General features: G+C 36.0%; 1 protein-coding gene across 10 annotated transcripts in view; it reads right to left on the bottom strand.

Moving 5' to 3' along the window:
- The window catches only part of LOC141448251 (uncharacterized), a 73,349-nt gene extending 47,968 nt beyond the window's left edge, over window positions 1-25,381 (bottom strand). For 2 of the 10 annotated variants that reach the window (XM_074116483.1, XM_074116488.1), the window contains exons 1-2: window positions 17,004-17,224; window positions 16,387-16,703 (exon numbers count right to left, since the gene is read on the bottom strand). In XM_074116483.1, the coding sequence (XP_073972584.1) occupies window positions 16,387-16,576 (190 nt within the window). In that variant the 5' untranslated portion in view covers window positions 16,577-16,703; window positions 17,004-17,224. Of the gene's footprint in view, window positions 1-1,434; window positions 1,521-7,220; window positions 7,453-16,386; window positions 17,226-20,758; window positions 20,803-20,884; window positions 20,961-25,235 lie in introns of those variants that run through there. The other 8 variants (XM_074116481.1, XM_074116487.1, XM_074116490.1 and 5 more) reach the window with 7 other exon arrangements.
- Window positions 25,382-27,012: the final 1,631 nt, after the last annotated feature.

The following is a 27,012-nucleotide window of genomic DNA, read 5'->3' as shown; positions in this document are numbered from 1 at the left end:
TTGAGGTAGTGTTTTGTTTTTCAGATAGTGTTTTGTTTTTGAGATAGTGTTTTGTTTCTCAGATAGTGTTTTGTTTTTGAGGTAGTGTTTTGATTTTGAGATAGTGTTTTGTTTTTCAGATAGTATTTTGTTTTTGTGATAGTGTTTTGTTTTTGAGGTAGTGTTTGTTTTTCAGATAGTGTTTTGATTTTGAGGTAGTATTTTGTTTTCGTGATAGTGTTTTGTTTTTGAGATAGTGTTTTGTTTTTGAGGTAGTGTTTTGTTTTTGAGGTAGTGTTTTGATTTTGAGATAGTGTTTTGTTTTTCAGATAGTATTTTGTTTTTGTGATAGTGTTTTGTTTTTGTGATAGTATTTCGTTTTTATAAGAGTTTTTTTGTTTACTTCCTTCTGCTGCGCCAAACTTGCACTTAAATCAGATGTCAAGAACAAAAACAAAATTAAATCAGTATGTACGTTTGTATATGCATTTTTAATTTTTAATGCCAAAACAATTATATTTTTCATTAACTATTTTTTTGTTTAAACCTGTGCATAAATAGTTTTATACCTCCTATTACAACCTAAATTAAATGGGTGCTGCTCATTACTGAACAAATATTTTATGCATGGAAATGGTGTGTGTGCATCCCCACCTATCTCAATAATCGTGAATTTCAATTTCAATTTTTTACACATTAAGGGGGCGACCTGGCGATGCTAAAATAAATTGTTGATAAAAATTCATCAACTCAAACTAACGCTTTACGAAGATTTTTCTTTTTTTTTTAATTTTTCTCAAAAAAAACACTGACGATTTCTTTTCAATTTGGAATACTTTTTTTATGAAAAAGTAGTTCTATAATTTAGATTTAACACGAAGAAAGAAAAATGCTCCCATTAAACGATACGTATATAAACAAATCTGAGGACAAAAATCACTTCCAACCTCTCAATTGACGAAAGCGTAGCTATGAACAGAAGTTAGCTTCACATAGACTGAAATGTATAAATAGAATGACTTTTAAGGTAGATGAGTCACAGGTAAAAAAAGGACCATTTGGCCTGGAGTAGGGGCGTAAACGCGTAAAACCAATAGAAACTATAGCATTCGGACAAAACAATGTATTTAAAATAGTTCTGATAAAACAATTAGGTGCTGAGTTATTTCGAGTTAAACTTTGAAGAAAGACAAAGCAATTAAAAGTAGAGCTTCTTATATCTCCTAAACTAATGCATTTATACGATTTAAAAAAAAAATATATATATATATATATATAGACAGTGCAAAATTGTTAAATTTTTGCAGGTGTACAGGTTTGTTTATCTTAATAGAAGACAATATTTGATTGTGTAAAATTTTAGTGTAATTAGTGCATAGTTTGACAATATCTCAGGTTCAACCTGTGTGGGTGATATTAATGAAAATTGCGTTATTCAATAATTTGTGGAAGTACCGGTTTGTTTAAGCGTAAGAATCGATTCTGATCGATCTGTCCACCATCAATCCAGTGCCACTTATATTTTTCCTCGCTGATGATTCCTGAAAAGATGATTTCTTGACTATTCCTTTAACAATAAAATTATATTTGATAATTAAATGTTTAAGCTACACACAATTTGGACAATCACTAAGCAAGGGATAGTGGTAATCAGGTTAACAGATAATTTGTAAAGTTAGTTTACCAATTGATAAATCATATGATAACAGGTTATGGTTTCGCCAATGTGTTGTAGAATCAAGAACTGCAACTTCGGAACGCAATTGAGATGGTTCAGAACAACCTTAACTACAACTCGCAGGCGAATTTCTTATCGCCTATTTCATGGCCGAACTAGCGGGCCCCGTACTAAGCGAATCGTGTTGCATGAGTTCTTCACATCAAACAGGAAACAGGCGATTAGTTTAAAAGATATCCTAACTCGAATTACGATTGACAAGATAAGTGCGCGCTGAATAAAGAAATAGAATATTCAGCTGACGAATTACAATTAATTATAGAAACTTACCGACTCAGCGAGACTGTTAGGAGCTCAGATCTATCTCAGCAAAAATCTACTTTCAACTATATTCAATGAAAGCAACTGCTATTTATTCTAAAAATCAAACATTTTTAAACTAGATTAGTAGATTTCATAAGATAATAAATGAAACTTTTCCTTCCTAAAGGATCGTGTGATGTGATAACAGAAGAAAAATATATAATTTTTAATTATAATAATTATAACTAGTGGTGCCAGTCAGACGCTAGTACTTAGGTCAAGTGCCGCGGTCAGTGCACGGGCAAAAGGGACCGCCCGCCAAAGACACACCGCTTTCAAAAGGGCCATTATACGGTCAGTATACAGTGACCACCTGGCTACAAACACTCAAAAGACCGAATACCTGGCTACAGCCCTTTGATAACTTCCAACGCCTGTCACCCGGCCTATTCAAGACTAGGGTCAACACACGTCAAGAGATGTTTGAGTGTGACCCGTAATTACAAGACTTGTCAATGTGTGGTGATGGCTATATATGGTCACTCTACAGGAAGTGGGGGATCAGTCGATGATTATTCTTCAGTATTTTACCAGCGTAACATCAAGATTCTACCAGCGAGTTACACCGCGAGCGCGTCCCTATCTAAGTATTTAAACATATATCTATTTAACGTCATTATAGTTGTGCATTCTAGTTACAATTTAAATCATTTTAAATTATTGTAGTATATCTTTACAAACGTCTAAATTATTGTTAAAATATATATATTTATTTATTTTCGTAAACTCGTAATTCATATTCCGAATATAAACTCATTAAAATCTCTAACTAATTCCCGCATCATAAACCTCCTCTTCAAGTCATCTGAACCCATTACAATCGCAATTCTGTCTAATTTTTAGACAAAGAGTTTTTACTTGAAATATCCGTTTTGAGCTCCTTATTTTTTTTTTTCTTACAGATGGTGGGTGCCTGCGAACTGTTTCATCTACATAACTGCATAGTCCTGATCTAATATTTAGTCACTAAGACACTAGACTAAAAGAATCAGAATTAAACAGACGCTTTTAACAACTTAATAAACTTTTAGACTAAACTGTTTTAGATATAAACTGTCTCTGGACAACCAAAGACTAAACTTCTTCTTTAAAACCCATCCGGACGTTTAGAATAGAATTGCTGGATACAACCTTACGTACTGTAACCTCGCAGGTTTTGGCAGAGCCAAAACTGCTAGACAGCTAGCGGTCCTAGCGTATCCTGACAGAAACGATTAGTACATTCTTATCTTGATCGTGTGATAAATATTTTCATTTACCTTATAATTCCCATTTTATTGGCTTCAACACCTTATTTATTTTTAATTTTCTGTCGTATCTTTACTATTTTATCTTTTGTTTACTGTTAATGGTTTTTCCAGTTAGTTTTTACCAACTTCGTTCTATAATTTTTATTTCTGATTTCTGCTTGTGACTACATCTAATGTTTGTACCGGAGACCTATCCGGTGAAGATCCAGAACAGATACGACGGCGGCCATCCTGGGATATGCGCTAACTTTCTCTACTAACGATTAATAAAGTGCAGGCTAGGATTATTGGCTATCATGATTGGCTCAACTACCCGGTGGTTGAGGACAGCACGAATAAACTTTTGGGTCAAAGTACCAACTTTCAAAGAATTCAAACTCTAAAATCTAAAAAATACGTGACCGCTCCTTCTTTTTACGTCTAATTACTTTAATTTCCTCTACGTCTACATAATTATGGACAATCATTTTAGTGGTTTAAATAGACTTTAGACGCAAGGTGTGATATTGTGATAAACAGAGAACAGCTGGAGCTATTGCAGTTATTTAAAACAACTATAGCGGAACAGCTGACGTAGCCAATACGTAGAGTTGTTGCATGTTGCCTAATCAATAGCCAGAGCTGTTGTTTTGAGATCGATCGCTCCACAACGACTCCGTCGCATGAACCCTCCCCTCTAATGTCACTATGAATATTACCTTCCCATTCAGTTAAAGTATTCGTCCCTAATTACTCGTTAGAGTTAAATCACCAATTTAAAGGTAATCCTAATAACAAAGTTACTTAGTATATCTAAACAAATAGCTGACTTCAATATTATACAAGTTGAATTGCTTGACTGTAATACAAACTACTATTGACGGAAAAGTGACGTAGCGGCACCTCCACAAGCCCGCTATCAGCGACAGTATCCTGAGATCAAAGTCCCCTTAGATGAGCCATACTATGATTTTATTAAAATAAAACCCCTTTAGCGACAGGATGGAAAAATATGGAAAACTAGGAAAAACGGTTCTATAAAATCGCTCTTCCGTTGAAGTGATATTCTTTCTACTCAAAATTTTGGATAGAAAATTTAAATTCTAAACTACTGTAGATTATAACATTCTTAAAGCGCACTTCAGCGGAAAGCTGCACATAAACAAAATTTAGAGAAATTGTAGAAGCCATTTTTGAAAAAACTTCAAAACAAAACCTCGAAGTTCCGCTGAGTGATGTAGTACCTCCGGTGGACCGTTTCCCCCGACGTGTCCCCCGATGGCGCCCAAGCCAAGTATCTGTTAGTAATTGAATCCTCTGTAATTTTTTGCTTTTGAATTACAATGGACAAACACTCGATCAATTTTTAATTGTACTCATTGGACTATAACTGATACTTCCGGTGAAGAAAAAAAATCGACAAGCTGCAAGATTTTTGTCCTGTTTATTACAAGCGTTAAAAGAGGAAGTAAGGAAAAACTGAACGGAAGGATTGTTACTAGAAGACTAGTGATTTCAGGCTGCGCATAAAACGGAAGTTATGAACTTTGACATTGCAGATTTAAATAAGGACTCTTGTAGGTATGTGGCTTCATTTTAAACACGTATTCCACTCTTTCCGCAAAGTTGCATGCAAAAATCTGCAACCAAAATGATCATCTGTATGATGGTACAAAATGATGCGAATCAAATCGTACCGTTCCACAGGAAAGTTTTCGGTGGTCAACATTGATCAGTAAACAATATTCCTTGAGAACTCTTACGTGGGACACCAAAATGGGAGTCGAAGAAATTGAACAGGAGAGCAGAAACTCGAGATTACAACAAAAATTTTATGGCTCCTAAACCATTAGCTAGCCTAATAAATATACAAGAATTCATTGTTCTCAGCCTGTTATCACAATTGCTCCCAGAGAAGCAATAAAAGTTGCATAAGAGGCTCATATGTCATGATTAATGTTATTAAAATGCCATTGTTATCGCCAAGAAATAACTTTAGATGTTATTGCAATGCTGATTATAATTATAGAATTGAGTAAAGTTTATTTTCCAAACACTTCAATCACGATAATCACCGGAAATACTAAGAATTTTAACATATTAATTAGCCATTAGCAGAACCGCTGACAGAACCGTACGATATACTAATTAGGTAACTTACAAGGGCACTTACTCACTTCCTCCCAAGAATTATGGGTCTCAGAAAACTCACAGACGTAGTATTCGGATTCATATCTTGGTGGCGTTGCTTCAGATATAACTTGAACACAAGTCCGAACTTCCTGGGCACTTTGACGCTGAGCCAAAGAAGGAAACCTTTTAAAACCTAATTTTCGAACTTAGCAGATCCAAACATTTTCGGAGATGCAATAATCGACTGTAATTGAATATTTTAGACATTATGAGGAGTGATTTAAAATATTCCTACCAGTCAACAACTTCAGTATTGTAGTAAGAAAAAAGTCAAGATCGTGATGAAGTTATGGCTGCCCGTAGATTTGTTGCGATTCCATAATAGGAAATAGGCTACTCCACATCGGGGAACAACCAGGACATATAATCAATGAATCAAGCCGATGAACTGGCTCAGAACAATTTGCAAGACTCTGCCACACAGAAGCAATGGTGACCCCGAGCGATCTTAAATAGCCTCTGCAAGGTCAATAAAAAGCGAAGGTGAACATATTAACCTTCGATTAGTAGGTTATCGATATGTAGACTGAGACATGAAAATAGCATTGCCAGTACTAAAAATCTAGTTTTCGAAACCTTCACATGACTTCACTGTCCAGTTTCAGACTTCACTCTTTCACTCACCCTTCAAACACGTAAAAGTAATCAACCAACAGCATTCAAAATGATCTAATGACACCCTGCCAACCATTCATTTTATCAAGATGTGCTCATAGGATGCAGTGATAATAGTGCACTTTCAAATTTTAAAAGACCAGGAAATGCGTTCTGTTTCTTCCGTGTCTGGCTTTCCGGTAAAATAAAGACAACTTTCACCATCCAAGCTCCTCAGTGTTGTAAAGCCATTTTTGAAAGTAACTATTTCTTTTTATGACCATCATTTCTTAGGAATTGGTTTCCATAAAAAGTAAAGTCAAATTTTGCATGTTTCTAAGATACAAGTTTATATACTTGTTCGTAGATTCTTTGAGTTCGAAATCAACGAATACCTCATTCGAAAAGGTTTCTACTACGATAAAAACCTCCGAAAGGAAGTAGGATGACTTACGGTCAAGTAGAGTTATCTATCAACTTGAAGGGCCGGCGTTTATCCACAGACGGCGATTAAACGAGGTTCTGCAATGTTAACTGCTTACTTCTAGAGCGCAATAAGCTTTGATCCCTTGGTGTTTACTCTTTGTGCAAGTTTTCTAGCCCGAGATTTCAGAAGAAGAAGAAGATTGCAGAGTTCGGTGCAGGAATAGTGTTTCCCAAATTGGTCCTAGAGTGCGCGTGTTCATGTGTGAAAGGTCAACTTAACTGAAAACCGGGAAATCGCAGTAACTTCAAATTTGAGATCTCGTTTAGGAAATCAAAATCGACCTAATGGAAGTGCCAATTAACTGAATCTAAGATGGCTAGCTAGGCTTTGCAGCCCTGATTGCAATTAATGGAGTGCTGCACAAAGCCTTTCGTCCAACATAGTCCGTGAACATGTGGTTCCGCCGTTTATTCTTAGAGCTTACAATTAATTCCGTAATAGTGTATTGAAAAACTGATGAAAGCACATATTTTTTTTTTTTGTTTGCGAAGAATATTTTGAGTAGGTTCAGCCCTTTTTTGGGGGGGCTGGAAAAGGTAACTCCGCAAGGTCTATTGTAGGGCTGAACTGAGTGCACAATGAGCTGTTCAATTCAGTTTGCCTGAAGGTTTCCTAAACCCTCGAATGGAATTCTCATTTAATAACAAGTTACAATGTTTACATTCGCTAAAACTAATTTAAATGTTTGATAAGATACCTGTGAATTGACTAAGGTGAAAACATTTGATGTTTTCCAAAATTGTTAAAAACTTTCCACGCTATTTATTCACTGAAAACATTTTATTTAAAAATTGAATATTTGTTAAAGTATTGCAAGTAAAAAATAAACTAAAACAAAATCACAGTTTGTAATTAAAAGACAATAATAGCGAACGATTTCACTAGACTGAGAAAGTACTGAACAAATTCTTGAGATATTTTTATTTACTCAGGACGGCGGGGAGGTTCTAGTTGCCTGGGATAGTGGGAGGCAATGCTGTGCCGAACTTGCATCGCCATGCTATCTGGCGGCCCGTCCAACAAGTACTGCACCTATCAGCTGGACATGCTACTGTGCATATACCCGCTTGCTCTAGTGTCTATTCAACACAGTGCGATCTTGATCATGGTGTAAAGTACTAGGCTCGCTAATCAGTAACATATGGCGCCCACATTTGTTACTCGGGTCATTAACTAAAAAATTATGCAAGAACATAAGATATAATGATTCAAGATTTAGAGATGTTTTTGTCAAAGCGATGTTGCTGTTAAATCTTAACATGTTTTCTTACAGCTGCTTCTACGTCCTCTTAGTTCTTTCTATTATGTAAAATATAATTGGCGGCCCGAACTTCATTAAGAAAATTCTTTCTTAAACTAACTAACACAATAAAAAAAAAACAGTTACAAAGAGTGCATTTCATCTTAAGTCCCATATTCTTAACCTTAACCCAACCCTTTACACCCACATATTGGAGCCTCTGAAAACAACACTGTTGAAATGTTTCAATACAACCATTTTTCAAGACCTGCCTATGTTAATAACACGTTTTTCCTACAAAGTATTTCTGGTGAAAAATCTATTTCCATTTAAATACTTTTTGCAAGGAAAAAAACTTTTGTTTGTGATTATGATTTCTCAGCATATAGATTCTGTTACAAAAAAAAACCTGTATACCCACACTGGAAGGATGCAAACTACTGGTAGCTACGTGGGTATTTAAATAACATTAACTGTAAACAGCTACACGTAAAGTTAGACATTGTTATCCAATAGTAGAAGAGAAACTGGCCCGGCTCTCTAAACTAGTCTACAGGTCTACCAACTTCCTCTTCATATGTTGTCTTAATAGCCTAGCTAGACTGTTATAACAATCTCCTTAACAAAAACTTACAGTTTAAAATGGTAAGTATAAGAGTTGGTTAAACGCCAAAAGGTACACAAATCAGCAAGTACCCAACATTTCATTAGTATTTCATTGATATCATTTAAGAAATTTTACTACATTAACTTTTCATTCATATTTTTTAAAATTTATTAGATGTCATGGACCCTTATGCTGGCCACTTCATTTATAATAATTTTTTTGTGAAAATAATAATAAAATGTATATTTCTTCATCATAACTAAATAGAAGCTTATTTTAACTCTATTCCACATTATTTTTCTGATTTATCTCTATTATGCCCTTTATTCTGTGGCACTCGTTACAGACAACACTGTCCATCACCGGACAGTGAGCTGTAAGAAGCTCCTAGGAAGAGAAAATCTAAGGGTCAGCTGCTGGATTCGAACCCGGGACCTCCGCGTGGGAGTCCAGTATGCTAACCTCATAGCTAATCCCTTCCCTATTATTACCTATTGTTTTTAACCCTTGAATACATAAAGTAACAATCACTTTAATCGAAGAATTAACTTAAACCGACGATTTTTATTTAAAAACTAAATAAATGAAATAAACATAACGTTTTTCTTTTCTACCTGTGATTAATGGTTTGATTATTACAGATTAATAAATATTACAGTCAATCTAAGTGAAATGGTGCGTCACTTGAACAAATATTTTGTAGATGAAAATGGCCAGCAAAGGGTCTGTGACATCTAATAAATTCTAAAAATATTAATGAAAATTAATGCAGTAAAATTACTTAAATAATATCAATGAAGTACTAATGAAATGTTGGGTACTTGCTGATTTGTGTACCTTTTGGCGTTTAATCAACCCTTATACTTAACATTTTAAACTGTAAGTTTTGGTTAAAGAAATTTTGTACCTTTTGGATAGATTTCCCTTTTTGCTTTACAGATTTTCTTAACATTTGGAATAAGCAATAGTTTCATTACAACCTAATATGGTGTCAAGTGAGACCCGTAACTACCACTGGAGAGGTCTTTTAAATGAACGGTCCCCAAAGAATCCGCAACAATAGTTTTCTTCGGTAAACGTTTCAATTAAAATTGGAAGGTATTTGTGCATAAATAACAAAATTGGTCGAGGTTATTGATTATTAAGGCAGGCCTTACTTAAGTGGTGCAAACTACGTTTCTAATGTTGAAAACTCGAGATCTACACAAGCTTTATTCTCATAAAGTATCGAATCGAATGACAATTCGACGATTGACGTGAATCAGTTCACGCGTCGATAATTTAAACGATTGCAATACTTCTTCTTAGTAGGTGTAAGAGCATAGTAGCACTTTAGAGTCACGTATGGAAGCTTTTACCACTTCTTCGTGCTAAACTTTTTCAAACCGGACTAAGTGTTATAGAAACAATAGTAATAATACTTTTAGACTGGGCCTTACTTGCGTGGGGCAAACTCCCCTTCTTAAGTGGCACAGCGTCGAGACTTAAGTGCAAATCTGTACCAAATTTCGATTCGAATGACATTTCATTCATGAAAATCGGTTCACGCGTCGATAATTTGAAACGATTGCTGTACTTCCCCTTAACAGGTGTAAGAGCAGATCGTCGCTGTAATGTTACGTAGGGGAGCCCTAACTCTATCATCCTACCAAATTTTATCAAACTCGGCCCAAGATTTACAGAGTAATTAGTAATAATGATTTTGGAGGGGGCCTTACATCAAGGGGGCTAACTCCTCTCCCATTCGATGCACAGCGTCGAGACCCCGAAAAGGCATATCTACATAAAATTCCGAATCGAATGACACCTCATTCATGAAAATCGGTTCCCGCGTTTAGGCTGTACGTTGTTTACAAAAAAGGTAACAACAACAACAACAAGAACAATAACAACAAGACCAATTTTTGAAAATGTTGTTTTTGCTCATTTTCAGCAACTTTTTTCTCGAAATCTATTAGATCTGTGTTGTTGCAAAACATTACAGTCATAAAGGAGGGTTTGCCCTATATTTTAAAGAAAATTTGGGAATTTTATCTTTTACAGAAAAAGAGAAAAAAATTGTTAAAGTTGGGTGTTTTTCAACGTTAGGCTTTTTCGTGCACTTTTTAACGATCAACCCTTATACAACTGCCCTACCGGACAGTTTTAATATGAGCAGCGAAGGTAACTTGTGTACTTCATTCTAGCTACAGAACACAACTGAAGTCCCCCCCTTAGTGATGGGCAGATGTCTTTTTAGATTCATGAGATCAAACTCTCTTGTACTCATCGATATTCATCTCGGGAGATTTGGAAACCCGAAATCCGACATAAGCAAGTTGAGTTCAAACAATGGCCAACTTTGTTTAAACAAATATACCCAGTAAAATAAGATAGGGAGGATCTGAGATGAGAAGAGAGGATCTGAGGTGAGAAGAGAGAAGAAAGAAGCTGAACTAGAGCATCCTGGAATAGAGGAGGTGAACTATGGAGGGCCGGATATTGCAATCAGGTTGCCAGCTAAGCAAGTCACACATTGTAGCCAGTCTTACCAAAAGTGTAAAAGCCGTCATTATTAAAGGACATCTTTTGTGGCAGAACCAACCAGCTTGAACTTGTCGTACATCTGGCTTGAGTTTGATGACGTACACATGAGCTCACCGGAAGCAAATGACAATGCCACACTTTGTCAGTCTAAAACAAAACCAAATGTAGAAAATTCCACTCCTTGGTGCACGTGCTTGTCGTGCGTGGGCGTATCGCACTGTTCAATGCACAAACGGAAATCGCAGATAATTCAAATTCGATATTTCGTCGATATATCAGAGGTGGTAATAATAAGGCTAGTACCGAATCGATTCACCGTAAGTTCCATCTAACTCAATCACGTTTTCAAACGATGGTTCAACCTATTTTTTAAAAAACAAGTATCAATACCATTTTACGTAAGTATTTAAATAAATAACTTTTGTATTGTTCAATAGTTTATTCAATACAGAAAACAATTTGCGCCAACAATTTGATTTCCCGAAATGTTAAAATATTTTTATTAATTAATATCATATTAACAGTAACTTGATTTTTATGTTTGTTATATTACCAACCATATTGGCGTTTTGCCATTGCTGATGTAATCATGATAAATGAATAAATGACTGTGCAAGTGATCATCTAATCGCCGGAGACGAATTATCTGCAATATCTAAATAGCATTGGCCATGCAACAGCTGGCCTGCTCGTCATTAAAGCAAACATGGTGGATCTATTTTTAGCGCTGTAGAGAATTCATATGGTAACAGCAGATGTTGTCTACATCAATTTTATGGATCCCATATTTTGTTTAGAAATGTATGTACATCTATTCAAACGATGAACAGAATGTTGGTAGACCACTTTACAAGACCCTATTCGCAATCTTGGTTAATTAAATTGTCAAGTTCAACAGAATAAAGTAAACATGACGTCACAGCTCACCCAGAACCAACTAAAACGGTCTATCTACCAGGTCAGTGTGTCTGTCTACTCAAGAAGACGTCCATCAGCACAGTGGGCAGATAGTCTTCCTATTTCGGAATTCTGGTTAGACATTTCATCCAGGCGAATAACGCCCACGTGTTAGAGCGGCCACACTCCGATAAAACGCCAATTCAGGCAATTTAAACTACCACTAACAGTCTTTCTAGAGTTATGTAAGGGTACATACACTCGAAAACCACTTTCGAAGATGTCGCTAAAAATGAATTCAATGAAATGACACTTCCTGCCAGCAAATTTCCTTTATATTTAATATATTTCTTATGTATTGAATTCCTGTTTATATTGTACAGGCGATGTGACGTACATTACACTTGAAATGGAACATTAGAGGTATTTCTATGCCCCCCAAATGCCCTAACATACTAAACACGTGGAAACCACTCCGTGGATCTGAAAAACATGTAATTCCCTCCAGCAACCCCAGTATAGCAGGATTGTTTACGACTTGCAGAGAATCCGAATGTAATCAACTTGAACAGCGAATAACTCTCCCGGCATAGAGCTGGCTAATTACATCTAATATTTTTAAGACTTATTAACGATTGGATCAGCGTACTAATTACTGGCGTGACGTCATCTCTCTATATTTAGTAGATCTTGGAGGCAGCGTTGTATCTACCAACTAGTCTAGACTATTTAACTGATTTCCTGCGTATAGGAGCCACCATGCTGGTACCCACACATCTTTACGAGTAGGTAAGGTTTCAGTTTTTTTTAAAAAAAGGAACCTATCCAACCGGAAATGCCCAGTATTTCGTAACCTTCGCGGAAACCAAATCTACACTTCCTTGTTCACACCATACTGGTGTTCGTCCCAAACTGTATAGCTGCGGTTCTGGGGGAAGTTAAGCAACTTAACGTGCAAGTACCGTTCCAATAAGTCCACTTTCAAAGGACGTTTGTGAGCTTGAGCTTTGCGAATTTCTGTGAATGAAGTCGTGTGGAGCTTCACTCTCACACTACCTGCTTGCAATTGGGTTTTTGAGTAGTTGCGTAGATTAAACATTGTCAATCAGTGGTCGGCTTAATTTAAACTCCCAATTAGCTCCAATTGCATTACTTCGTTTAAGTGTCGCCGGCGGAAACTGCAACGAAGTTTAGCTCTAAGTTGATCCACCGGAAGTACTAATGTAGATTTCCTGGGAAATCGCTGCAACAACTTTCTTTGTCACGATGCACTTGTTTTGAGCATTACTTTTGAAAGATTTTTCCACAAAAATTTTGATGATGAGCACTCTTGAGTAATTTGCGCTTCGTTCTGAAGGGCCTATTTTAGGGCATTGGACATGACTACTGCCTATTGCGGGGGTAACAAACATCCGATTTCAAAATAAGATTTGCTCATTCTGAAAAGGATTCTCTTGTTGGCGGCCAGTTTTGCTCAAAACGTCTTTAGGAGTGCTTTCCGAGGAGGAGTGCATTGGGGCTGGCATCTAAAGTGTACAATGTACGGATTAAACATTTTAATAACTTATCGGAGAATTAAACATCATATTCTGTAAACATACCGGAGGTAATATTGCATAATCACTTGTTGATAACCACGATTATCACAAGTCGTGTGAGTGTTTCTCACGATTGTGTTTTTCTTTTCAATTCCTCTCACTGTACTGGCCAAGAGGAAGAGGATTGTGCCTAATTTTCGACATCGAATTTTGCACCGGAAAACAGAGTGAGTTGTCCCTAAGTCCAAAAAAAAAGTGGCGAAAAATCTCAGCAACTTTAAAGGATATCTGATTTAGGTGGCACCATTGGACCGGAAAATGGGTTTTTGGATCAAATCAGCTAGCCGGAAGTGCTGACGCCTTATTGAGTTTTTCTCGAAAACGGCTTCCTTAAAACTTGTAACGCATATTAATAAGCACATTACTCCTGGATGTGGGTACAGTGGAGCTACCCTCTGCACTTCCCATGTCAGCGTAATGTTCGGTCTTAAACCCTACTAAATATCAATAATGATTAAACATTAACCAAAATTCCAATTTCGGTGGAAATGGGATGACCGGAAGTGTCAGTTTGATAATTAGAGCTTATAAAGTATTTTAAGGAGTAAGCTTATAAAGTATAAAGTATTTTAATTATAACAAAGTGCAGTAAAAAGTCACGGGTGTGTTTACACCAAATGTTTCAATCTTAAAAAATATGTGAATAAATAAATAAATAAATAGAACGAACATGCATCTATAATACAGGTAATAATTAAAAATAAAATTACAAATCTATATTTAAAAACACAAATATCAACAATAAAATAAATGTACAATGAAAATGTCGACTGTCTACGTGATCCACATAACGTAGTGAAATGAAAGGTAAATGAGATATTGTGCGCAACGTGATAGCAGACAGCTGTTTGCGTTGATTGTGGTAATTTGAACCGTGTTAAAGGCGGACACTTTCACTGAGTGGACCCATTCAAGTGGTAAATTGATGGGGAATTCTAAAGAAAAATCAACTACATTAATCTTTGATGGCTGCTGATAAGGGAATATTTAGCACTTGACGGCTTTTCTTTCTGATGGCTAATCTCCGACCATTGCTCGCTCTTTGTCGGCTGACACTTCGAGGTCAGCTTAGAGGTCATCTAGAATTCTTTGAGAGTTAGAAAACAGTTTTTTGCCGAGTCAATTCTAATGAAATTCACTATTTTTATTAACTAATCACTAATTTCGTCGATGCCAAGTTAAGATGGATCAACTAGTATTACCGAGATTATAAGACTCCCTAAGAACCTCGACAATCGCCCTTCCGTCCTCAAATGTCCTGAACGGAATTTCCCTGAATAAAATATTCAGCTAAAAGTTAAAAGTAAGGTCATGTCCGGTTCAGAGAAAAATCATAGAAGCCGCTTCATTTAAGTAAATGATACTTCCGGTAGAAGCATTTGGATCGCAAAGTTAGCGCCAGGTCCCCTAAAATAGTGGGTTACCTTCCGGCAATCTATCGTCTTTGAAATATTTTCTTATTCATAGAGAGAACATTATCTAAAATTCACTTTTTCCATCAAGGGGCACTTCCTAAGGGATATTTATTCCTGCTGCATTAATGGCAGACTTCCTTTTAGCCTCCTTGCCTGCGAAGAAAGTTACCACGGATTACAGACAGGTGTACCTGACTATCCTGGTTATACATCGATTCCAAAGTTAGGTGAAGCCTCTAAGCTTCAGTTGCGAGAAAACCCCCTCTAAAATCTTCACTTTTTAGTTAATTGGTTTTCCCCCAATATGGAATTCCAGAATTGCTGTGCCATATTGTCTGGAATACTTTCTAGTGAATGGATTCATAAAGTTTTCAAGAAAATGCTTCATCTAATTGCAGTTATGGAGAATTAGTTTTCTCGTATAATTGTAAATGATGATGTCTGCAGGAAGACGGAAGCGACTTGGCGTTGGTAAGCCCAACAGCTATACTTAACCCTCCGGGTGTTGGAGGGGATGTCTATTTATAGATCGGTAGAGATGCAGGGCCGCCACGCTAAGGGCTCCAACTAAACACTCTTAAATGTTTGTAAACATTGACAGGGCTCCATTCTACAACTTCACTCTCTAAATTACAGGGTTTGATGGTCTATTCCGGAAATGGGTGAATTTAGAAAGTAAAGAGTAAAAAACTTTTCATAGAATTTTAGAAAATCTTTGGTTATTTGTGCTGCTTCTTAGACGGCCATGCTGCCTCACGGGATTATCCTGAACGATAGGTATAGTCTTGGAACTACAGCATAGTAACATGCCATCAAAGCATGAGGTTGCATGAATGGTGCATAGAAATGCCAACAAAGGCAAGCGAAAAAGGTTCATCCTTAGCGATAGTCATGCCACTTCACTCTACAACTAGTCCAAGAAAGCTGGGCCGCCGTTCAAACCACCTAGTTCATCTTAAAGGGCCACACCTCAGTACAAGGAAAGCGGATGAAGATCCCGACATTGCCAAAAAGCTGACAAGAGAAAAACATCAGTTTCCCGTAATTTTTCCCTTTTTGCATTATCATGTTCACGTTCTCAAATTTCCCATTAAAACCATTTTTCAAAAATAATCATTTCTAATAACAAAATCGATTTAAGAAATTTGCTACCTTACAATAATTTCCTTAGTTTTTAAACTAAAAAAATCCAACAGCAATTTTTGATTTCGTCCTTAGATACAAACAACTCTGCCATTAAAATTGAAAGCAATTCGACTGAGTTAGCGCACAAACCATACTTCTGATGAAAATTCGAGGTAGAATATTCGATAAGATCGTAGTTCTCTCTGTTTTAAAGAGAAAATACAAATTCAAATGATATGTGATAGATGACCAAGTAAAATTTGAAAGTTTGGCTCGTTAAATAAAACTAATTATAACTGAGAGAGTCAACACTTGAATTGTACAGATAAATCAGTTTTAATGGCAGTATTCATCGAGGAAAATTGAAATTGAAGGACAAAAAAGTCGACAACTCATATAATTTAAACATTAAATAAATGGTTAAGGTTATATTGATAACAATATTAATAAATTACCTTTGCTTATTCTACTGCGAATCTTCTTTTTCTTTTTATGGTTTTTATTATTTCCACCGTCATTATTATGATTTTTATTCTTCTTATAATTATTATTACAATCCGACACAGCTAATTGTTCAGTGTCAATAATCTTGCCCGAAGAAAATTCCAAAATTTTCATCATAAGGCACAACAATACTACCAACATTTTGTAAAATTTCCCAAATGAATGAAAAAGTTTAAAAAAAATATTAGGGAAATTAATTGATGAATTAATAAAGTTGATAACATTGCCCTTAATCGTATTAATGAAAATACCACCAAACTGGACACAGCTGGAAAATATAAACAAAACAAAAAACAATTAATCAGCGAAGGAGATCTGACCTCATTGGGAGGTTCATTCATCTGATAAGGCTATCAGGTGTTCTTCTGAACGAGATAGACTGAATGGGGCTAGATATATCTAGTGCAGAATAGCTACATCATGCAGCTGAACTCCACACAGATCCAAAAGCATGAGATTCAGCTATTTTGCTGTGGGGGGAACTAACAAATTAGAAAATCTCGGGAATCAAACCAAAATATCTTGTTTTTTTTTTTAAATCAAATAATAGAAAATTGAAGTAAACAACCCTAATTAGCTTTATCTTGAATCAGACGCAGACAAAACCACTCGCGGCTAATTCCTCGACCAGCTGATTTTTACAAAGCCAAGCAAATAGTTTCTACTATTGATCACTGAACAAATTAAAGGAACACTTAAATTAAAAAAGCAGTAGCAGCTCTGTGCGACACTCTGATCGTGACGTACGCACTTACACTTCCACTCTAGGCTACTAACATCCTTAATAGACTACTAAAAATATAAACCTCGCCAGCAGGCCGGCCGAGCGAGCTCATGGAGGGGGGAACAGTCCTGCGTGCGGAGTGAGAGAGAGAGAGTGATATTCACTGACACTGCTGCATCAGACTGTACACTTCGCTTTGTACAGTACGCGTCAAAAATTAGAACGCCTTATCAATGTTATTGTAAGACTGTGGTGAGACTCTCTTGACTTCCCCTTATCGCAGCGATATTCCTTTTCGAAATTGTTGCAAATGTACAGATTTCTTTAAACACGGAGTGCTCATGCAGATCTATCACTTTTCAGGCGAAGCAACTCCTGGCTAACTCATTTTAGGCTGTTTCTAGCGAGGGTTTCATGAGTTAGACATTTTTTTTTATTCAACAGCAGCATTTAAGCTATCTTTTTCGTACAAACTCAAAGTTTTGAGAACATTTAATTACCTAATACGTGATTCCTAATACGGACAGTAGTGGGTTTGTATCCATTCTTTGTTTAAGGAAAGTTAGGCCCCCGAGAACAATGTTCTCTAAAGAGAGTACCACCAGCATCCACCCTTCTGGGCTCTCCTATTAAAATTATTTTTCACGGAACATATTATCAATAAAAGGGGATAAGCCTAGATACAATCTAGATCTCAGTTTAACGAAGTAATCGCCTATTATTATTTTAGGCGGAGCCGTACTTCCAACTACCGATTAGGTGTCGTCGACTGGGGGCGGAAGCCAATTCCTTACTATTAAACTATTACCAATTACACAAAAAGTAGCCAAACGCTAGACTAGAGGTCTCACACATTAGTCTGACCTCAAAACCATTACAGCAAGCCCACCCTCCTAGAATGTTTATTTATAAGGTTTTTATAAGGTTTATTTATAAGGTTTTATAAGGTTTTCTAAGAAAATTACCAAAATTAGGAGAACTATATAAGCACTTCCTGTCGTCAATCGATGTTCTACAAAGTCGAAATTACGGTGAACAAATTTTATTCAAATTTTTGTTAAAAACCAAATTAAGAAGCCTAGAAAATTAATCCAATATAAAAATATAAAATAAAAGTGATTTAGAATTTTTGTTTGAGTGTACAGGGCAGCGCATTTCCGGTGCCATTTCAAATTCAAAAATATGTCCGATTTTAAAACTTCCGCTGTGTAGGAGTAGGATGAGCTACTGTTACAAATATTTATATGAAAATGCAGTGATGTTCTAGAGGAGGTAGAACATGCATGGTCAATGAAGAGAGAGGCTTGTCAGTTTGCCAACTCAGTGTGGGAGAGTCCCTAATTCGAGCTCGGTGCCGATGGCAGCCTCCCGCTAGATAGAAATAGACTCTGCTTGGAAGCCCAGCACCGCCAAGTTTTGTTCACATCCTGCTTTCTTACTAAGTCCTTTCCTAAATCTTGACGAAATGCTGTAATAGACGCTTTAAGGTCCTTGGAGTACAAAAATCTTAGCATGTTCGCTAATAAATTTAAATTTAGTAAATTAACCACTCCTGTGAAGCCCCTCTAGGGAAGAAAGGAGCTAAAACATCATTCTAAGGAGCCATTTCACCAAATTGTCAATATTATTAATTGTGATGTATTAATTATAATTAAATAAACTATAAAAAATTCCAGGTTAGAAGCAAATTCCTTGACAATTCGTTATAAAGAAAGAACCAGTTATATAGCAAACTTTTCCCTACAATCAGTGAAGAATTCATTGAAATCTAATAAATACAAAAGGAGATATAAAGGTTTGAAATTTGAACGGATTTTAAAACCACCAATATCTCATTAACTATTTTCTCTAAAACATTGCCATTTATACCAGTTATACGAGTTTTAGACCAGTTTGCTCGTAGAGCAAACTATTCTCTACAATTCGGTAAAGAAATCGTTGAAATCTAATGAATACAAAAGGAGATACAAAAGTTTGAAATTTAAACGGTTTTTAAAACCTCCAAAATTGAATTCTATATCTCATTAACTATTATCTCTAAAACACTGTGATTTATACCAGTTATAGAGCTAACTTTTCTCTACAATTCAGTGGAGAATTCATTGAAATCTAATGAATAAAAAAAGGAGATACAAAAGTTTGAAATTTAAACAGTTTTTAAAACCTCCAAAATTTAACCTATATCTCATTAACTATCATGTCTAAAACATTGTGATTTATACCAGTTATAGAGCTAACTTTTCTCTACAATTCAGTGGAGAATTCATTGAAATCTAATGAATAAGAAAGGAGATATAAAGGTTTGAAATTTGAACGGTTTTTTAAAACCTCCCAAATTTAACCTATATCTCATTAACTATCATGTCTAAAACATTGTGATTTTTACCAGTTATAGAGCTAACTTTTCTCGACAATTTGGTAAAGAAATCATTGAATTCTGAACAATAGGAATAGAGATATACAGGTTTGAAGTTTGAACAGTTTTTAAAACCTCCAAATTTAACCTTCCATATCTCATTAACTATTGTCTCTAAAACATTGTGATTCATACCAGTTATAGAGCTAACTATTCTCTACAATTTGGTAAAGAAATCATTGAAATCTAATGAATAAGAAAGGAGATATAAAGGTTTGAAATTTGAACGGTTTTTAAAGCTCCCAAATTTAACCTTCTATATCTCATTAACTATTATCTCTAAAACATTGCCATTTATACCAGTCATAGAGCAAACTTTTACTCTAAAATTCTGTAAAGAAATCATTGAAATCTGAACAATAGGAATAGAGATATAAAGGTTTGGAAATTGAACAGTTTTTAAAACCTCCCAAATTTAACCTTCTATATCTCATTAACAATTACCACTAAAACATTGCCATTTATACCAGTTACAGAGCTAACTTTTCTCTACAATTCGGTAAAGAAATCTATTTGATTTACGTTCCTGCATAAAAATTACAGTAATAAAGGAGGATTTGTCTTATATTTTAAAGAAAATTTGGGAATCTTATCTTTTATTAAAAAAATTCTCAAATTTGGGTGTTTTTCTACGTTACACTTTTTCGTGCTGTTTTTGACGATCAACCCTTATACAACTGTCCTACCGGACATTTTTAATACCTTGGGAGGAAAAATTAGTAAAAAAAAAAGTAACTTTTATTTTGCGAACAAATAAATAAAAATAAAGAATTGGCCAATTACAGTGAAGAATGGAGGTGTGAAAAGTAGGCTGATTGAAGAGCCAATCACAAGCGAGAACGTTTTATTAAACCACACCTACTTTCATGTATGTCACACCACGCCTTCTTTGTCCCAGATCAGAATCTGACCTTACAAAATCTCACTTCAATTAGTACGAAAGTTACTCGTACATCGTTTTGAAATAATCACGCTGGCCACACACTCCACAGACAGATCACCTTTTTCTGACTCAGGAGACCTTTAAACGGACATTTCCAATAAAAAAAAAAACTCGTTTTAGAACATTTGTCACGATCGCAGTACCACCTTTTACCTAGTAATAGAATGTAAAAATCAAATTAAATTCATGCGATTAACAGAAATCGGTCTGATTGAAATTAAAAAAAAAAAATCAACTCACCTTTGTTCTGTTTTCTTTTCACCACTTCAGCCATATAATTAATTCTGAAACATAATACAATTAAAATCGATTATAAATCTTTTTTTTAATTTTCTCTATCGAATTAGAATATCGATATTTGTTTACCAATAATTGTAGAGATTTCCAACAGCTGTCAGGTGGTTATGCGGGCCCGATCCCTGAGTTAAATTTCCCACAATGCCTGAAATATTTTCAACTGAATTAATACCTTTCAATAATCAGAATAAACTAAAATAATTATTTTTAAAAATAACGCAGGGTTAACTGTATACTCTCAAGGCCAATTGTTTCAAGATCAGGCGAGAGTTTGTTCTTTACTTTTTTCTTACAACTGGCAAGAAAATTCGACTGATCGAAATGCCGCTACATGAATAGATATTCTGTAAATCTGGTGCACTAATTGTATGCGCGAATGTAGAACTTTGGGAACACCATCATATCTCAAAGTGTAGTGCTCATGGTGGCTACAGATGTCGCTAAATTCGAGTCTGAGGACAATGCCACAATAGTCAGTACATGGCCTACTCAAAGAACTGTTCGCTTACTTGAAAATTGCTCTAAAAAATTTCCTTTAAACTATCATTGATTTATATCTTTTTCCATCATTTTTCTAGTAAAATACATTTTAGGCTGTCCTTTGGGAGAATTTTCCCAGTAAGGTTACATTTAATATATAGTTTACAAACTTTAAATTGTTGGCGAGAATTAATATTACTCAAACGTTCGGAGAATTGGAAGAAATTCTAACCTTTCGAATAGTTGAATGAGAAAGTGGCCTGAGTGAACACAACCAGGTTTGTATTTATTTATTTTGCAATCATTCCTCCTAACCTCAAAATTAAAACAAATCTTAAATTTTCTTTTTTCAATTAAAGTTTAATTTAAAACACCTTTTTAAGTGTAGGTATGGAAATTCAAAGAAAATTGCGTCTGCGAAGTCCAGCTTACCGTTGATAGGTTGAGGCGAAAATATTCTCAAAAGCGGTAAGAAAATCAAAAAGAAATACCAAAGTTTTGAGGTCTGTTCCTTTTACTGCTTTGGAGATATTCATCTATCATGCCGCTACATGAAAATTCGAAAATTTTATTCGATCGTAATCGCTCCTTTTTTCCAGGCAAAAGAGAAAAATTGTTGGAAATAGGAAATAATGATCTAGGAGCAACGTTAGTGGAAATTATGCTGCACTACGGTTAAATAACCAGTTAGCATGTTTTAGCGGCTTTAATTCATCATGTTATAATGGAGTTTATGTTCTACTGTGCATGCTGAGCATTTCCTGTACTGCACGAGAAAATGGCTGTCATGTTAACCCGTATGTTTGGAAATCTGAGTTTGATTTTCTGGCCCAGGTAGATCTAAAGAAACACGAAAACTTAAAAGCAGCAATTTCGTATGAAGTTTTCTAATTTCTCCATAAACTTTATAATTATTTTTTGAATTATTTCTATAAATGCTAGGCTCAACTCCTTGCTACAAGCAAGTAATAATAAATAAATAAATAATTTAAAATGAAATCAACTTTCTTCAAAGTTTTCAATATTACTGACATATTGACTTCCTGTAATACACGTATTATTCAGATATTTCCGGTGAAAATACAGAGTCTGCTATTTGGCAGATAACATCACTTTCCCTCACGAGGAATTCTGCTTCTAACGGTTTAATTAAAGATCATGAACATTAATTGAAAACTCCAAGTTTAAAGGGAATTGATCACTTACAAGTGTGAGAATAGCCATCAGAAAAAGTTGTGAGGGGAGCCAATAGGAGATTCCAGTTTACTCAACGACCGCTAACCGACTAAAACGGCGATGTAGGTCTCTGATGGTGAAACGAGGGGGGAAATCTTCATTTTCCCGATGAATATCCGAGATTACCTTCAGCAATTAGTTTCAAGGTCTGGAAGATGAACACGCAATCTAGCATGTCTAGGATGAAGGCCACCTTCGCCAGACTCTAGGTACCCAAAAGTTGATTTACCACCAGGGATGGAATTCAAGAAGAAGTATACACACTTGATTCTAACAGATACTGACAGCTCGTCGATAAAGCGGACTGCAAATCTGACCTCGTAGAAGTGTGAAATTGCCTTCCACAAGGTACGCTACCACCTTGAAATACTAGTGAACTGAGCAGAAGCCAGCTGACTGCAGGTTATAATCGCCATAAACATTATGCAAACAAAGTGTAACTTCTTATAAACGAACAGGTGACTCCCACAAGTCTGTACTCGAACGTGAATGCATATCCCACTCAGTGACCTTGAGTGTGTCATCTGTATTAATAAATAGTCCAGCGAACGTAGGCAGTGTTTGTAAACAGCTAATCTCCAGATATTTCTAATTTCTTCATCGTGGCTGTTTGTAAAATTGAGACAGTGGGAACTGCAAGTTTTGATATTTCTAAATTCCAAAAATTGCCGGAAGCTCAAGTTGAGTTCCGTTGACACACTTCCTGTAATAAAGTTTTAATGGCTACCCACCGGAAATGTAAGATTACTGATTTTCTTTTTAGTTTTTTTGAAATGCGCGTATTTCCCCCCAACCATGCAGGTAACCACGCAGGTTTTCCGAATAAGTCAGAATCCCATCTCAAACCTGCATTAGTCAAGGAACTCTACTTTCACCATGACGGCATCTGGTGTCTTGGAGAAACCCCGTTCTCAACCAAGACACCACTGTGCCATCCAACCTTCGGCGCAAGTCACATGTCATCTTGGAAACGCTAAATCTAAATAGTAGCACCCATCAACTATCTCTGCATATTTTGGTATATAAGTATTGTAGTATTATAGTCCAGGATGCCCGCCAGAACTTCACGACTCTGTAGAAGAGGCTACAGATGAGGATAAGGCAACTGCCATTATCCCAGTAAAAGTGGGAAAGTGAGTATTTGTATTCCCAGTTTATTCGCTACAGAACTTGCGGGAGAAGCTGCTGTGCATCCACGTCACCTGGATTTTGTAAGAGGAAAATCTAAACTTTACCAGAAAGATTTCCATTTTACCGTCATAGAGATTCGTGGGAGGGATTTTTGGTAAACATGCCACGAACTCATTAATTACTACCGGCAGTTTATGAAGCTTAACTTCTAATATTAACTATTAAGCATTACGGTAAACAGTTAGGTTCCGTTCACTAAGTGCCTTTCTTAATGACTCACTCAACTTAGGTGTTATCTTAAGCCCTATCTCGAGATAACAGCATTACTGAGATCACGCACAGTATATATTATACGTGACTCAACATTACCGGAGTTTTTTTTTGATGAGCTATGGATACCTAAGATCTACGATCTGATATCGTGAATAGAGGAGTTTCTGTTTCTGTACTAATATCCTTGATCAGAGAAAACCTAGTATCTAAGACTCGTTTCGTTAATTTTGTAACAGAAGTTCCTTTTCCTCTCCTAACCACCAGCTTCCCTGTAGCACTTCTTGTAACTTGTTCTTCACTTCTTAACAGCGAAGGCGTAAAACATACTTTTATTGTTGCAAGGATTATGCAGTTTGTGAACCCATGCCCTACCGAAATGGCACTTCAGGAGAAACCCAATCCTCTCCCATTCTCAAGAACCGCCCTAAAACAAATTATTCTTTAATGATTCAAATAAAAGTTGAGGAAATGTACATACGATTCGAGATAAAACCGTAGAAACAATTTTTTCCTCACGAAAGTGGAAAACCCAGATGGGTTAGGTGGTACCTTCCGTTGTGGATTATTCTTTAAAGAATTTTAGAACATGTCAACTCACCTTAATTATAAATACAATGCACAAGGAAAGGTTTGCAAAAAGAAAGATGTACTGGGACTTGGAAGAGATTAGGCTTTTTGTCTTTCGACATGCCTGAACTCTATTCAGCAAGAAAAGTTCTCAGCAGCATAACAATGCCAACCACTCACTTTGGGTCTGTCTACTTCCAAAAGCAATCAGCTGGAATTAGAAGTACTTCCTCGCCCTGCTTATAGTCCAGAACTCGCATTTTGGGCTACCCCTTATTCCGATCCAGAAGGTGAAAACAAGTTTTATGGAATCCCCTGGCCTGCCAAAACTGGCAGCACATAAAAATAGATTGGAATGATGATTAATAAGAATGGATTATAATTTGAACAATTAACTGCAGGGTCTCTTTTTTAATTGAGTAAGACAACCAAAAACATTTGTTACTACGCAGCACCGATTAGTTAGCTCACTTGTAAATTAGAGTAAAAAAAAATTGTTTTTGTCAACCTGTACGTCATTAATACGTAATGATTGCAAGATACGGATCAATTATTACGTCATGCAAGGAGGAAAGTAGCAAATAAGGCTTCAATACGCCTTCGGGACCAATTAACAGCCCCACCATCAGATTGGCCATCTAGTTTGCACAATATTAGTACAACCTACTTCGTACATTGAGCCGAAAAACTAACACAATTAACATGAAGCACAATATTCTTGAATGAAGTTTACCTATTGGCATGTCCTGTGCTAGATGTGACACTTGGCGATAGACACTCGAACATAGGTAAATGGCAATAATTCCTTAACTAGTTGTAAGAACCCAACTTGGGTAACATGGCGGCACAGAACTCGTTCCCGAACTGTCCTCGCCCCGCACAAACCCCTATTGATTTTACTCCCCTTTAGTTCTTCACAACGCCGCCAGGAGGGTTGTTTTTCTTCGTGGAGACGGATATAATTTTTTTTCCACTTCCTTTATCTTGGCTGTTATTTCTAAGATCCTACTAGATGACAGGGATTCGAATCTATGTTGATTGTTCTGTCCTTATCTCTCTCACTTTATCAAACTTGATATGTTGATTGGAATTGGGGAGCCACCCCCAGATCGCCGCCCCACATAAAAGGATTACTGTCACAAACCTAGAGCCGCATTAAGAGTAGTTTGTCGCCGAGAACAGATCAACTCTCAACTGCAGGATCTAGTTCTTGCTAGGATTGATAAGTATAACTGCTCTTCATTCTATCTAGTAAAACCTGAAAATGTTCACCCTCATCTCATGTTTGATGATAGGTAACGGCATCATCTGAGCAGTGGTCTCCAACGATGCTAAGGATCTCTCCGTACTCCGCGATCTAGTGAGAATGATCTAACTTCCATTTAAAAGCCATCTCCAACTCCAGTATCACGTAATCTTGAACTTGAACCTCGTATCCTCTCCGTTAAAACTTGACCCAAGCCTTCTCCAATTACTTCCCATCTACTCACAGGTCGCACAATCTTTATCTTGGGCAGTAATGCTACCTGCTGGTATTTAGTGTGAATACCGGGTTGAAAGTCTTTGGAATTGCATTTACATATTTTTGTTTCCTTTAAATATTATACAAGTGATGGATGCAATCAAATGTCCCTTTAGAGTGTTATAATCCACAGCCCGGAAATGCTCTCAAAGTAATATTTCCGGGAAAATATTGCAAATAAAAATTATAGATCTACATTAGGCAATTACTATTCGAAGTTCAAATAAATTAAAATCCTCAATAACTGTTTCCGGTTGACTTATTTTATGGAATAACTTCCTTCCGTTATTGCACCTACGCAAAATATTGAATTTGAACTTGCAACGATTTTTCGTTTTTAAAATTATGGCGGGTAAATACATAATTCTCGACAGTTGCAAGTACCAATTTGTAAAAACTACTATTTTGTAGCCATTAGGCCTCAATACTCGTATTTCCGGCAAGAAACCAAAATTGGAAACACTCAAGATTGCTGTACTATTCTTTTTAGTTGTAAGATTTTGAATGAGTTTGTATATCAACTTGTATGGGTAGTATCCAATTGGGTAATGACAGCAAGAACCTAGTCGAATAGAAGTTATTTTAATAGGATGAAAAAATAAGTGCCGTTTCTGTCGTGATACATTTATTCTGCTGAGCTTTCGACCTAGGGACTAGGTCATCTTCAGGGCTAGTTTACAAAGTAATATTTTACATTACAGGGTTGGTGTGTCTTCTGTCTTGTCTGTTCATGGACTCTACAGACAAGACAGAAGACATATCGTACCAACCCTGTAATGTTACTTTGTAAACTAACCCTGAAGATGACCTAGTCCCTAGGTCGAAAGCTCAGCAGAATAAATGTATCACAACTGAAATGGCAATTATTTTTTCATCCTATTGAAACTATGAATCAGTCACCAAAAAGAATGAACAGCAGAAGTTATTTTAGTTATTACAATTATGCCAAGATAAAGCGGAGATAATGTTGACCTTAATCAACAACAAG

Source organism: Rhodnius prolixus, unplaced genomic scaffold (genome assembly GCF_049639745.1).
Source record: "Rhodnius prolixus isolate KJV_2025 unplaced genomic scaffold, Rpr scaffold_13, whole genome shotgun sequence".
NCBI lineage: Eukaryota > Metazoa > Arthropoda > Insecta > Hemiptera > Reduviidae > Rhodnius > Rhodnius prolixus.
Note: the sequence above shows the minus strand (reverse complement) of the source record. Positions and strands in the feature narration are given on the sequence as shown.